Source organism: Centropristis striata, chromosome 17 (assembly GCF_030273125.1).
Source record: "Centropristis striata isolate RG_2023a ecotype Rhode Island chromosome 17, C.striata_1.0, whole genome shotgun sequence".
Classification (NCBI taxonomy): domain Eukaryota; kingdom Metazoa; phylum Chordata; class Actinopteri; order Perciformes; family Serranidae; genus Centropristis; species Centropristis striata.
The window spans coordinates 36,088,906-36,103,783 of NC_081533.1; the positions used below are offsets into that span (position 1 = coordinate 36,088,906).

Genomic DNA, 14,878 nt, shown 5'->3' on the forward strand with positions numbered 1-14,878 from the left:
AATATATATGGCCATAAGTATTTATTGATTGTTCACAGAACTGGTCAGGGTGGAAAAGGCTCTGAAGCAGCATTTCACTGTGTGCACATTTTTCTTTTGACAAGGACATTTTCCACCAGTGGCTGGTGAATGAATAACAGCCAACACTTGACAGTATTGTTAAATGTAGAATTAAACGTAAATGTGGAATGTATATGGCATATACAATATAGGGCCATCAATAGTCCAGAGCATCATTTAAAGATTCAGAGAATCCACATAAAACTCTGCACAAGGAGCAAAGCCAAAACACAAAGTAGTATGCATGTGACCTTTGACCTCTCAGGAGGCACTGCAATAAATCATAATCATCTTCAGGACAGGCAGGCAGATAGATTGTGATGTGTCAGTGGCGTAGCTCATTTTTGATGTTGTGATATCTGTGTCCCTTGTGTTCTTTTCTCAAAGTAGACGTTATAGTAATTCTGGTAGTTTTAGATTATTATACAGCGGATAACACAAGACTAACTGTGATTATTTTCCATGTTGTTTTTTTCAGAACGGCCGAACGCTAGAGAAATGTAAGGCATTTTATCCATTTCATTTTCCTCTATAATTAGTACTAAAATACTTGCTATCTATAATAATACTGCATGTCTTTATTAATCAAACTAATAACACTGATATTATATGTGATTAGTCTAATGTAGTTAAACAGTGTGCAGAGGAAGAACTAATAAACTGACATCCCTAGTTTAGCCTTTAGACTTCACATACAGTAGATATTTTCAAAGCCTTTTAAGCATCATATATTTCTGTCTTGTCACAAAAACTCCCCATGTCAATGTTATATTTCTCCTGAGGCTTAACTTCACTTTTTACTTTTCCATTTTTTCTGATTTCAAACCCATCTGAATGTTTTCATTTTAACTCTTTTCCTTTCGCAATTTGAGATGGGACATTTGGAGAAAGAGTTAAACGCTGCCATCTACGTATGTACATACAAATTATACACATTCATACTGTGGTGATGTTTATTTGACTCTGGCCTCTAATTTTGTGCCCACAAAGGCATTCACAATGCCATTTTTGTTGAGCCAGTTATTGTGTGCTTGCACCTGTTTGGTCACTTAGTGGTTCCAAACAAACCCGCTTGTGTTGAGTTGGGTGGATGACACACTGTAATGTCATTTGGCTACTTGTTTTGGTATAAAAGCACCTGCATTTTTACATGCTCAGACCGCAAGAGTCAGAACAAAGAACAAAACGTTGCTATAGTAAGAAAACAACCAGACCTCTCCAAAATCACAAAAAAAACAACATTTTTCAGACATTTGGATTTCTGCATATTTCACATTTAGATTCTGTATTTGTTAGATTAACAAGAGATTATCATAAATAATGTAATTCACTATTGCTTGTGGGGTGTATGACCTCCAATCCCTTGCACTGAGTTCAGTAAATATATGACAGCAAGAAGGGAATGAGGACTAGGGCTGCACTATTATGGCCAAAATGATAATCACGATTATGTGATCAATATTGTTATCACGATTATTAATTGTGTTAGGGAAAACATCTGTATTTTAATTGCACTACTTTTAAACAAACAACAGGAACAGTTTTTAGTGTCCGGTGCTTGTTGTAAACAAACAGAGATCGCTAAGCTAACACCTCCTGCAGCAGCATCACATACACACTGTACTGCTACAGAGCTAACTGTTAGCCTGTTAGCACATACACACTGTACTGCTACAGAGCTAACTGTTAGCCTGTTAGCACATACACACTGTACTGCTACAGAGCTAACTGTTGGCCTGTTACCAATTTGCAGACTGGATGCTAAGGGGTTAGCATCCCCTCCGGTTCTGCAGCTCGGAAAGACTGCTGCAGGAGGACTGTGCACAGTTGATGCCGGCCCCCGTGGCTCGTTAAGAAGAGTAAGAACGAGTCTCCAATAACACCAGAAGAAGTCGCTGGATTTAGCGGCAGTCGTGTTTTAAAAAAAATAGTCGCTAAGGGGTCTGAAAAGTCACTAAATATAGCAACAAAGTTGCTAAATTGGCAACACTGCTTCGCCAGGCGAAAATCCTGATCACAATTAAAATTAGATTAATTGTACAGCCCTAACCTGGACTCCAGCTGTTGATACTGTCATCCTCCTCTAACTAATGTGTTCGACCTGCTGCAGACTTCCTTCTGCTATGCTGTGCCTAGATTTAGCTAGCAACTCTGGTTGTTTTTAAATTCTAACAATGTGTTGCTCACGTCTTGTGTTCTTGCGTTCTGAGTTCCTGAAAATGGTTGCTAACAATTGTGGAAGCACATAACCCCTGAAGATTAGAGGCCAGAATATTATTATTCCTCCAGTTGTAGTCCTCTAGTGCAATGGTAAAGCAAAAAGTAGTCAACCTCCCTGCCCACCCCGAATCCTGCCCCTTCTACCCTCCTTGCCTTATTCATGTAGTAATGAGAAAATTAGTACAATAGAAACAGGCAAATTCAATATACGTCAGCATTTAAGTTGATCTTATTGAAAACAACCAATGTTTTCCATAGAAGATGATACTGACACTGTCACTGGGCCAAGAAATCACCACATTACTGAATGTAGACACATTAACAAGCAGCTCTTCACTGTAAATAATCACTGTGAAATCTGCAGATATTTACTGTATTATTCACAGTTCATCACTGTGTTCCTGTGTTTGATTTTTACAGTAAAGTGCTGTATAATTTACAATAAAATGTAGTAGACAGTATGAAAAGTAAAGTAGACTACTGTATTTTTCCATTTTTATCATCATTTTGATCAGAATCAGTCCTATACAAATGCTGTTTAAATAATTAACTTAAAGTAAAGTTTTTCATACAAAACACAGTATGGAAATCAATTGTAAACATTAAATTAAATTAATATTATTTTTTTCTTTAGTGTATAGAGTAATTACTTGCAATTACTATTGATTTCTATAAAAATAATGATGAAATTATTATTAAATTAACAGCATTGTTTACTGTGCCGTATTGCCATATGCAGTACCATTAAAAATCACAATGTTTAACAGTTTTTTTTATTTTACAGTAAATAAACCAGTACTGTAAATAAAAATACAATAGTTCTACTGTAAATAATAATTACAGTAAGTTACTTGTTAATTGCTGCCAATAAGTTACTGTAAAAATCACAGTCAGTTCTTTACAGTGTTGATCATGAGCTCCTCTTGTCCTCCAAATGCAGATTCAATCATTGTACTAAACTTTCCACTCACTCAATTCATTCTTCACCAAGACCTTTCCATTAGCATTTCCCTTTGCTTTGCATGGAAATAACTTGCCTTACATAACTGTGTGTGCTTGTATGTCTGTATGTCTTGTTAATAAGAGTTTGTTTCTTCTTTTGTCAGTGTACTGATTTTGGAATGTTTGCTCGTAAAGTTTTTGTTATTTAGTTTTAATTTCAGTTATATTTTAATGTTTCATTAAATATAAGTCTGAATGGAGGATAAATGGATTTGGAATAGTTTCCCTTCCTGCAAGATATAAATTATTAGTATTAAGAAAGAACAGAGATCCTCCTTTCGCCTTAGATTCTGTGAAAGTCAATTATCTGCTTTGTCTAGAATAAAAAGCATGGCAAATCATCATGTTTTTATTTTTTTTTCTTATCACTGGCTTTCTTTTATAGATGCAACTAGCACTCTATGTTGTTTTCAAGCCATTTTTGCCTGTAATCACATTGACATTTGTCATACATCTGAGCAATCTTGAGATGTCTTGATGTTGTTTCCTTTGTTGTCCATCTTTTCAATTGTATTTCTTTTTGTTGGTTTCTTGGTTTAACTCATAGTATTACTTTTTTCTTGTATTTTAGTTTTGTTCTATAGTTTTGTTCTATAGTATGTCTTGTGAGTGTGGGTGTGTTGTGTGTATAAGCAAGTTATTTCCTGCTCATATCCTTTTCCATCGGGATTATTTAGCCTTTGCTTTACCACAGTTCCCAGACACATATGAAAGTATAAGCCCAATTCCTCTGATGCCCTGATGTAGAGTCCTTTGTAAATTTCTTGTCCTATTATCCCTGAAGTGTGCTCCAATCTTGTCCTGACCACATTCTCCAATGTCTGTCTCCTTTCATTTGAATTTTGATTTTATTTACTCCTTACTTGTTCTTCTTCCATATGGAAGATGAAGAGACGGCGACATCAGTCCTGAAATCAGAGCTGATTCGAGAGCCAGACCTCCTATCCGACGTGTCAGAGATGAAACAAGATTTGATCAAAATGACTGCCATCTTGACTGCAGACTCCACAGAGAAATCCCCTTCCTTAGGAAGATGTGGTCTAGAGAAAGGGACTGAGGATGTTTCTGGAGAGCCATTAGAAATAATGGAGAAGGACTTAGAGAAAGTCAAAGAGGACCTAGAGAAAGTCAGTGAGATACTGAGGAGTGGAACATATGAGGGTGAGGCAGCAGAGGAGGCAGAAAAAGCAGCTAGAATGGCTGAGGAGTGGGTTCTCCTCTCAGACAGTGAAATAGAGGAGGCCAAAAGGATGGCAACCCTAGAAACTCAAGAGCCCATCTTACGGGAAACTAGAGCTAACAGAGGGGCCCCCAGACCTAAAGCAATAAAGGACAGTGGTGACCTTAAAGAATACCTCCTGGATGCACCAGTAAGCTCCAAAACAAAAGTTAAGAAAGAGCCAGCCAAGGAAGAAAAATTCACAGATGTTGTACTTCGCAAAAGTACAAAACCAACTACTCCAACCAAAGGGCATGACAAAACAACTGCTGGTGATGTTAAGAAGCCAGTCAGAAGGAAGGGGAAAGAACAAGGGCAGGCAGAAGAATCAACAGAGGCAGGAGCTCTTCTAAGTGTGCCTACAGCCCCTGCCCCAGCATCACCTGTATCCCCAGTGGTTGAAGAAACCCCCATTGGGTCAATAAAGGACAAAGTCAAAGCCTTACAACAGAAAGTAGAGGCAGAGCAAAAGAGTAAAAAGGTCACTGGAAGCAAGCCTTCACAATTGCCTGTTATGAGCAAACCCTCTCCAAAAGCCAAAGAAAGCCCTAAATCAAAGCAGGGCCCATCTAAATCTCCCAAAGCTGAATCTGAAAAACTTGAGGAAACAATGTCAGTTAAAGAGCTAATGCAAGCATTCCAAACAGGGCAGGACCCCTCAAAGAGAAAGTCTGGGCTATTTGAGCTCAAAACATCCACTACATCAAGATCTGAAAAAACAACAAAATCAGAAACTATCCAGTCAAAATCTATGACCAAAGCAATAACCTCACGTGTCTCTCAAGAACGAGAAGTGTCTTTGGATTCCAAACGTCGCAAGAAAGAGACAATTCAGCAAGTGGGAGAGATGGAAACCAAGTCAGTTGCTGCCGCTCATTCAGAGCTAACTGAGACTGTAGACTTTGGAAATGGTGGCCTTGATGATAGCCCTGACAGTTTAAAACATGAGGGTGCGGCGGACTCACTAAGTGCCAGTTCTGGAGATGGAACCCCTCATCTGAGCTCTGAGGACAGTTACAAACATGAGGGTCTTGCCACTCCAGGTACAAGCCCAGAGAGTCTTTGTCTATCTCCCAAAACTGGACAGCAGACCTCTGCAACTTCAACAATTGCCACAACAGTCAAAAAAGAAAGTAAAGACACAGAGAAGTCTGGAGACTCTGGTGTAGGGACCACTGGTGACCAACTGTCTGCCGAGTTGACTCTCCCTGCTTCTTCAAGCGAGGCTGCAGATGATCACACTACAAGTGAGTCCATATCTGTTAGGAGGAGCGAGTCTAAGCCATCTGTACCCCAAAAGCTTACAAAGAGAGTTTCGGAGACTTTAGAAACTTTTCTTAGTGATGACGAGAGCCCCGATCATCAGCTAGCATCGTCTTTAGTTGGTTCTCCAGCCTCTAGATCCTCTTCACTGCGATTAGAAAACTTAGAGCTGCCTTTAAAACAAGACTCCGATGCTCTCAGTTCAATAGCAGATGACTCGTTGACAATAAGCCACAGAGACTCTCTAGAGGGTAGTCCTCTCAATGAAGAAAATTCCTCCCATAAGTCCCCAGATTCCATTGAACCTAGCCCAACCAAGGAATCACCCCCTCATGACTCCCTAGAGAGCAGCCCTGTAGAGCAAAAAAGCCATCCAACCTTTCCATCAACTCTAGGTCCACCTACTAAATCCTCTAGCCACCCAGAGTCCTCCAAGGCCACAGAATTCCCCCAAGATGCTTTGCGTGGTAGGCTGCTACGAGACCAAGAGGCTAGTGCTGAGGATGACAGTTGTGAGCAGACATCTCAGATGACGAGTTCCGGTAAGAGTCCCCTCTCCCCTGATACTCCTAGTTCTGAAGAGGTAAGTTATGAGGTAAACCCCAAACCCCCTGACCATACATTCCTCTCTGTTCCATCCAAACCGGCTGTCATCCCTGAAGACCCAGAAGAAGAGGATTCACCAGACAGCTATGAAGCTAAGAGAAAAATCACTCCAGAGGAGGAGATGTTTAAGATGGCAGCCAAAATAAAAACATTTGATGAAATGGAACAAGATGCGAGGAGCAAAAAGAACTCTAGGAAAGATATGTTTCCATCAGCAGATGCCAAAATAGGGGATGACAGCTATGAAACAGTAGAATCTACAAATGAGAAGTTGTCGCAAAGTGAATGTGGGCTCAATAGACCCGCTGAAGATTCAAGGTTAGCTTTTTGTGTTGATCCCCATATTAAAGTACAACCTCCCTCTCCTTTTTCAGCAGGTTTGCATGATGGATCCCACAGCAAAGAGGTCAAGAGCACAACAAGAACAGCAGCCACTGTCACTTCAGAGGGACCTCACCACTCTGTCTCAGACCAGCATCATTCAAAATCAGAAATGGAAATTGCAGAGCAACAAAGAGTCCCACCATCTGTAAAAGCTGATAAAGACAGTACAACCAAAAAGTCTACTGTAACATCAAACACTGAAAACAGGACTGATGAGCAAAAGGAGGAGAGTTTAAGGAATTCAAGAGACAACAAAGGAGATGATAAGGCTGGCCAAGAGTTAAGTGTTAGCAGGCTACAGACTGGTACTCCAAAACAAGGTAGCAATGTAACAGATGAAGCGAAAGGAGATCACAAACAACACACAACAGAACCAGAGGCTGGATTCAGTGATACTGTTGCCATGGGTCAAACAACTGAAATGGTCAAACCACAGGTTAGTATTTATTATGAGACAGAGGAGGATGATGAGGCACTGGAACCACCCAGAACTGAGTCAAAAGGTGTCACTGCAAGGGACACTGACTCATGGTCTGCCATGCGAGAGGACGATGCCACTTTTGCAGCTCGTGTCAAAGAGGAGGAACAGAAGATACTGAATCTCGTGGTGGACCGTCAAGCAACTCCAGACACAACACCTGGTAGAACACCAACAGAAGAGAGCACTCCGACCAGTGAGCCCAACCCTTTTTTATTCCAAGAAGGGAAGCTCTTTGAGATGACCCGAAGTGGTGCTATTGACATGACTAAGAGGAGCTATGAGGAAGAGGGGGGTGGCTTTGCTTTTTTCCAGATAGGTGAACAGCCCTTTGATGAGCCTCTTTTAGCAGAGGCCAGGCAAGAAGATAGGGCATCAGCAGCAGAACCTGAAGTTGGCCTCAATCTAACGCTAGAGATTAAGACTGAGGAGAGTGAGAAATCAAAAGATGCAACTGATTCCCAGCTTCAGTCCCCACCTGAAGGTAAAGCAGATGCCTCCAAATCTAAAATCCCTAAAATGGGAATTTCCGCTTCAACCAAACCTACTAAGAAAGATCAGACTTCCCCCGAAGGTCTAGAGACTAAAACAGACATAAATGTAAATGAAGGATGTTTAGATGTAGACACACATTCCCCTGACCAAATGATAACAACTGTACAGACAGCCGAAACTACAGTCACTAGATCAGTTTACTCGGAGCAGGGCCAAGAGTCCTCTGATTCATCTCCAGAAGAACCACAGTCAGTGATAGAAGCTCCCAAACCAACAGGAAAGTCCAAACAAAGTCCTTCCAGTAGTGTTAAAAAGACGCCAGTCAAAACACAAACTAAGTCTGCTTCACAAGGTCGGGCTAAATCCTCAATTCCTTCTCCATCTCATACAACCTCTTCTTCAACCACCCTTAAAAAAGAGTCCTCCTTCATTTCTGAATCTAAATCTAGAATTCCCATCAAGGCTAGCACTTCAAAGCCTGATTCTACCGTCAAACGTGCTGAGTCTACCCAAGACAAAAAGCTAAAGGTGCCTGTAAAAAAAGATTCAAGGAGAAAATCTGAGACAGATGCAGGTCCCTCTGTGGATATCAAAACAAAGAAAACATCTTCAAAAGCCAAGAGCTTCTGTGAGGGGGAGTCTAGCAGGCCGCCTGCTAAAAAAGAACAGGGTCGCCCATTGAGTGCTGAGTCAAAATCTAAAGGCTTCCAGTCCAGACTGCCAGTTCGTGGCAAAAGTGCTCAGTTATCTCATTCAACAACACCCACTAAAGAGAAAAGTGAACAGTCAATCGAGTTCTTTGAAGAGATAAGCGATGAAGCAGCAAAACTTGTGGCGAGGTTGGCGCAGGCAGAGACCGAGAAAGAACAAGAGGCTGCAGCCGCCAACTCAGATGATGAGAGCAGTCTCATTGATCCATCAATCATAGAAAGGGAATCTTTCCCTGAGATGCAGTTCCCTCCCTCAGGAGACGTCTTTCCCATTAGACCACTGTGGGACGATCCTGTTGAGACACAGATGCAGCGCATCCCAGATGATAAAGTCCAAAGTCAAGGTATCCCCCCAGTTTAAGGGGCTATTCTCTATCTCTTGTGCCTCATTATTAGTACACTGTAGCTGTAAAAGTGCTGCCTCTCTGTCTCGTGTAGTTAAGTCCCATTGTAGTTGAAGAATCCATGTCGCTGTATCGTTTGAACTGTGTTTGTGTTTGTAAAGATGTCTATCTTTTCCTATGTGTGTGCTGAAAATCTCAAGATTGACTTAAAGGCTTTATGGAACTTGTGAAAACAACTTAAACATTAAAGAGTAAATAATTATTTAAACAATCGCAATTATCACATGTAATGTCATTTATTTTCCAATGATTGATATGTTTCTTAAACATGGCGTCACTCCAAGATCTATCTCAGCCATTCTTTACAGGCATATTATGTACGGTTACAGTTACTTAATTGGATATCATTAGGCTATATCAGTACAACAACAAAAAAGAAAGCCAGTGAAGATTTTTTTTTTTTGGATACCATTTGTTAATATGACTTGACTTGGTATACCTTGCGGCTCTGACCGCTCATGGCTGTCTGGTGGTATTTGCAGTAGATCCACAGGATGAAGCAGAGAGAAAAGAGCAACGGTTGGCCATTATTGCCGACCACCTGGGCTTCAGCTGGACCGGTGAGTAGCAGTGACCGTCTCTAAGACATGCTTAAAAAAAACTTCATTCGTAAATTTTTGGCAGGCCCAGAAGAAACATAATTTCAAACATTTCAAATGTATCTTTCTTTATCATTATTATCTTCTTTTTCTCTGCAGAGTTGGCACGAGAACTGGATTTCAGTGAGGAGAGGATCAACCTGATAAGGATTGAAAACCCCAACTCACTGCAAGACCAAAGTCATGCCCTTTTGAAACTCTGGGCAGAGAGGGAGGACAAGCAATCCACAGGTCAGTAATAAGTAGGGTACATATTTATCATAATTATTTCATTTAAAACAAGAACAACAAAGAAGCTCTTATTCAAATGTAAAGTGTATCTTTGATTGTTTTTTTTTTTCAACAGAAACAACACTGATCAAAAGACTAACTAAGATCAACCGAATGGACATTGTTCACCTCATTGAAACCAAGATAATCAAGTCCAGCCAAGAAGAGACATCATCACATACCTATGCAGAAATAGAGAGGACCATAGCATTGGATCATAGTGAAGGTACACAAGCTCGTGTTAACTTGAAGAGGAGTGATAATCACATTTCCTGTTATGTGTACGTAGAAAGTTCAAATTTTTTGCTTTCCTGTAACATTCAGAGTTGTCTCTGTCCTGTATTTTTTTGTTAGGTTTCTCTGCCCTTCATGAAGACATTGACAGCCCCAGGCCAGGCAGGCGTACAGAGGCGGCTCGTAGCAGTCCAGGCTCTGGAGCAGAGGTCCCCATGGTGTCAGCAGAGGACCTGTCCTGCAGTTTGTCATCACTTCACGAGACAACGGGAAGACCAGAGACAGACTCCGCTGCAACAGGCCTTCTTAGAAGTGCCCAGAAAGGCAAACTACCAAAAGACATGGAGACAACACCACAGTACGTTACATATACATTTTCATTCATGTAACCACCACTACATTAGCTCTCTAGTTGTTTTCATTCATGTAACCACCACTACATTAGCTCTCTAGTTGTTTTCCTGTTATCTTCAAACCTGGACATGCATTGCACACCACTTCAGCTTGCAGAATGAGCTACCGAACAAACATCCATGAGAGAAAAGGCAAACTGCTGAATTAGCTTATAGGCTAGATCAGAATATGAATCAGTGGTACTTGTACTTCAAAGACTTCCTCCTTTCAGTTATATTTGATCTGAAATTAATTCCGACATAGATTTATGACCCTATATATGGATGACTTTTTAGTTTTAGTTGGACTTCTACTTACTGTGTAACTATAACCCTAACCCTAACCCTTAAAGGAAAAAGCTAAGCCTCGATGCAAGACAATTTTTAAGTTAAGTTTTGGGCTGCTTGAGCTAAGGTGGGCCATGCGACGGTAGGCCTGCTGGCCATGCTGAGAGTCGTAAAGATTGATAGATTGCGAGGAACATATGCTCTCCGGTATGTATTGCTACAGGGTAACATAGGAACCTTTTTTGGAAAAACGGGGAACATAGGACCCTTTTTGGGAAAAACAGGGATCATGGGACCTGAGCGGGGAACATAGGGATGAGCCCTCATATAGCATGGCAATATGAAGCAATACTCTGATTGTATGGAAGACTTATCAGCTTCTATGTGGTTTATTTTTTAACTGACCAGCCATCCAGTGACTGATTTTTTTTCTTTCGCAGCTCATCAGAAAGAGTATATGAAGAATTGACAGACACCGTACATACAGGCAGTTTTAAACCAGTAAGTCCTTTCTTCTCATTGTACCGCACCTCTCCCTACATCCTCAAATCCCATATTATAGACTCTGTAAACAAAGTGGAACCCATGTTAAGCGCCGAGATTACTCCAACTCCTGACCCCACTGTTGAACCATGTGATGATGAGGGTGCTGAGGGATATGAGGGGGGAGAGGAATGGAGCTTGGAGTGTCTGCAAACCAGCCATTCTGAATACAATACTCATCATTTGTCACCATTGCCTTGGAGAGAGTCATCCAATAATTCTCGAACAGGTGTATGCGAAAGTCGACCGCTGTCTATGACTGATTTTGGAGATAGCCTGATTGAGTGTGATCAAGCTGAGCAAGACTTCAGGAAACTGTCTATGGAGCTTACGGAAACTGATAAGGTCTCTGGAAAGATTTGCATTCAACAAAAGCTGACAAGTGAACAAAGGATTACTCAGACTACTTGTGCATCACCTTCAGGTTCTGGTAATGCTATGACAGAATCCACGCAGACCACAAAAATGGCCAGAAAACACATGGATGAAGTTTCACAACGACTCTATCTAGTTCTGTATGGACATGATGTTGAGTTCATGGATGCAGATAGTGAGCATGAGTCTATGGATACATCTGAAGATGCCATTCAAGCTGGAGTCAGGAAAGAGGGAGCTGCTAATGTTGATGATGTTTCAAACCCTGTGCTTAAGACTGTTGTTTATGAAGACTTAACTTCAGGTGACCTTGATGTCAAATCCCCTCATGGCATGAATCAAACCACCACTACCACTCCAGATTCCAAGTCTCAAAAACCAGAACTCTTAAGCTCATCTGGCATCATTCAGGTGTCACATGACTCAACATTTGAGCAGCTTGATGTCCGTTCAGTAGATGCTATGTCAGTTATAGCTGGAGCTGAGTACAGCTTTGAGAACATACTGTCATTAAGACAGAATGAAAGTGACTCTAGACTTGAGATAAAATCATCTAGTTATACATTATCTTTACCAGAATCCACTTCTGAAACCATTTGTGAACTTCATAGTAGTGAAGTGCATGACAGATCATCTTCACCAGAATGTGTGGCTGATGAGAGTAGGGCCTCATCACCTGAATCAGCATCATCCGCAAATGAGCTGAATTGTCTTGCACTGGATTCTCCAATAGCTCAGTTTAGGCCCTTGTCTCCCCTACCACCCCCTGTTTTCCCATGGGAAACTGATGATTTTGGGAATTATGGCCAGGGTCAAGCATTACTGAGTGTTCCAGCAGACACTTCTATGCTGTTAACATCACAAGCAGAGGAAAGGCCATTAACTCCAATGGTTTCAAACAAGAGACCGTTTGGAAGGCCGATATCATCAAGCAGTGAATGTAGTGGTGAGGGAGTTATCTCACCACAATCATTAACTTTTGACAAAGATGACAGAGCATCATCACCTGAGTCTGCCGATTTAGAAACAATGCAGTATTCTTTTACATCGTCTGAGCTTGTGGCCCTGTCTTCTGATCTCCATGAGATGAGACAATGTAGATCATCATCACATGAGTCAATGTCATCAGAAATCGAAATGGAACTTTTGTCGTCAAAGTCTTTTGATGACAGACCAACATCTCCAGAATCTGTGCTGTCAGATACAGTATATGAAGGGATGCCATTGTTATCCTATTTTGAGAATAGGCCTTTATCTTGTCACTTAGAGGGTTCTGATTATGGGCCTAGTATTGTAACTGACCTACCTCTTGTGGAAGACATAACACTTGAACATACACAAGTTGCAATTGTAAAAGAAGCTTGTGCTGAAAATCAGTTTGAAACAAACATAGTTGATAAAACTCAAGAAAAATATTCGTCCTTTATTTTGTTCAAACCTGAAGAGAATCCTGAAAAACGTAATGAGACTGACGTTCCCAAGATACAGTCAGTTGTACCTGATGCTAGTCAGTCTGACCAAAACATTGTCACACCATCAGCAAGAGCTGAGGACATATCTCATAAGCTGTTCAATGAAGGAAACTCAAAGCAGGAAATGTACAATCCCATGACTGGGACAACAATATATGTGAGCAACAAAAAATCTAAGAAGTCAGTCAAATATCAGAATGTTACAAAATATCAAAAAGAGTCATCATTTACAGCTACATACGAAGAGACACAAGAATCAGGTAAAGCTCTTTCACCTCTTTGGTCTTCAGAAACTACTTCTGATGATCTACCATTCTCATTGGCCTTGGCTACTAATCAAGAAGATCAGCCATTGCCTGAAGAGTCTTCAGAATATTCAGTACCAGTCTACTGTTTAGCATATGATGCAGAACTTTGGAAACTTATATCTCAAATCCGTGACCCACAGTATGTTGGAGAAACAGAGAAAATAGGAGTGTGTCAGTTTGCTGGAGCAGGGACAGAGTCCTTTCAGACAAAGTCAGGGGACGATGAAGCTGCTGCTTTGCAATCTGAAAATAACCAAAGATCACTTTCACCTGATTCTGAGGCAGAATACAGACCCATGTCACCGCAATCACTTTTGGTGCTGGAAGGACTTAGACCAGATTCCTCCCACTCAGGGAGATCTGTAGATAGTCAGCAAGCTTTAGTGCCAGATTCCCCTATTCCTCAGTACTTTTCCTCTTTTTCTGGACCCTCTCAAGTTTATCACAGATCAGTGTCAACCGAATCACTAATGTCAGATCTGGATCTGGAGACTGATTTAAACATTTCATTTATTTTTGATGACAGACCAGCATCTCCTGATTCAGTAACATCTGTAAACATGCACAGAGCACTATCGCCAGACTCACCTATTCCTGACTTTAGACAGTCTTTACCAGAATCAGTTGCTTTTGCTAGATTGGAGCGCTTTTCATCACTTGAATCAATAACGTCTGATTTAGAGTGTGTTTCAGTTTGTTCAGATTTAGAGAAGGAGACTATGTCTTTATCACAACTGTCCTTTGAAATTAGACCATCCTCGCCTGATTCAGTAGGTCCTGGAGATGACTACCGAGGTGACTCACCAGTATCAACATTCAAAACAGGGCTGACAAAACCAGTTTCAGTAATGGCTTATAGATCCTCTTCTCCTGAGTCAGTGGGTTCTGATGTTGAACGTACACAATCAAATGTAAACATAAGTATTTGCGAGCAGACACCTGACTCACCGGAATCCCATGTGCTGGAGAGACCTTTGGGTGAGAAGACTCACACCTTCCCACTAAAGGCAATAAGGGTACCAGTATATAGGCTTGTTTATGATGCTGAACTTTGGAAGCTAATTTCTCAAATACATGATCCTCACTATGTTGGTGAGACTTTTTGCAGTAAAACTGGTGTTTTTGAGTATGCTGGAACTAGACTTGAGTATGTTTCAGAGAGAGAGATAACAGAGAGAGAGTTGGAAGGTGGTGTGAAGTTGGACACTTCAGATTCATCTGTTACAGATAATATTCTGAGGTCTGATTTTCTTGATTCAGTAACATCAGAAATGTCCATGAGGCCTCTCTCACCAGAATCAGTGACAGAATATAGGCCTATGTCCCCTCAGTTACTGATGACAACAACTGAATTGCGAAAATCTCCTGACTCAACAACATCAGTTAATGAGTTTAGGTCTTTATCACCAGATTCTCCACTACCACAGTTTAAGCAACATATAGAACCAGCCATGCTAGTTTCAGGAAGCAGGTCATCATCACCGTTATCTGTGATGTCAGACACAGAAATGATTCTGGACATGCCATTTATTGAGGTAAAAGGGAGATCCTTCACA

The 14,878-nt window shown here is 41.0% G+C and overlaps 1 protein-coding gene across 1 annotated transcript in view; it reads left to right on the top strand.

The window, feature by feature from the left end:
* LOC131989833 (ankyrin-2-like) overlaps positions 1-14,878 on the top strand; it is a 123,592-nt gene that overhangs the window by 91,912 nt on the left and 16,802 nt on the right. Inside the window, exons 38-45 of the mRNA XM_059355175.1 lie at positions 539-560; positions 4,168-5,748; positions 6,745-8,781; positions 9,324-9,401; positions 9,540-9,671; positions 9,787-9,936; positions 10,065-10,302; positions 11,065-11,125. Coding sequence (XP_059211158.1) covers positions 539-560; positions 4,168-5,748; positions 6,745-8,781; positions 9,324-9,401; positions 9,540-9,671; positions 9,787-9,936; positions 10,065-10,302; positions 11,065-11,125 — 4,299 coding nt within the window. The remainder of the gene's footprint in view (positions 1-538; positions 561-4,167; positions 5,749-6,744; positions 8,782-9,323; positions 9,402-9,539; positions 9,672-9,786; positions 9,937-10,064; positions 10,303-11,064; positions 11,126-14,878) is intronic.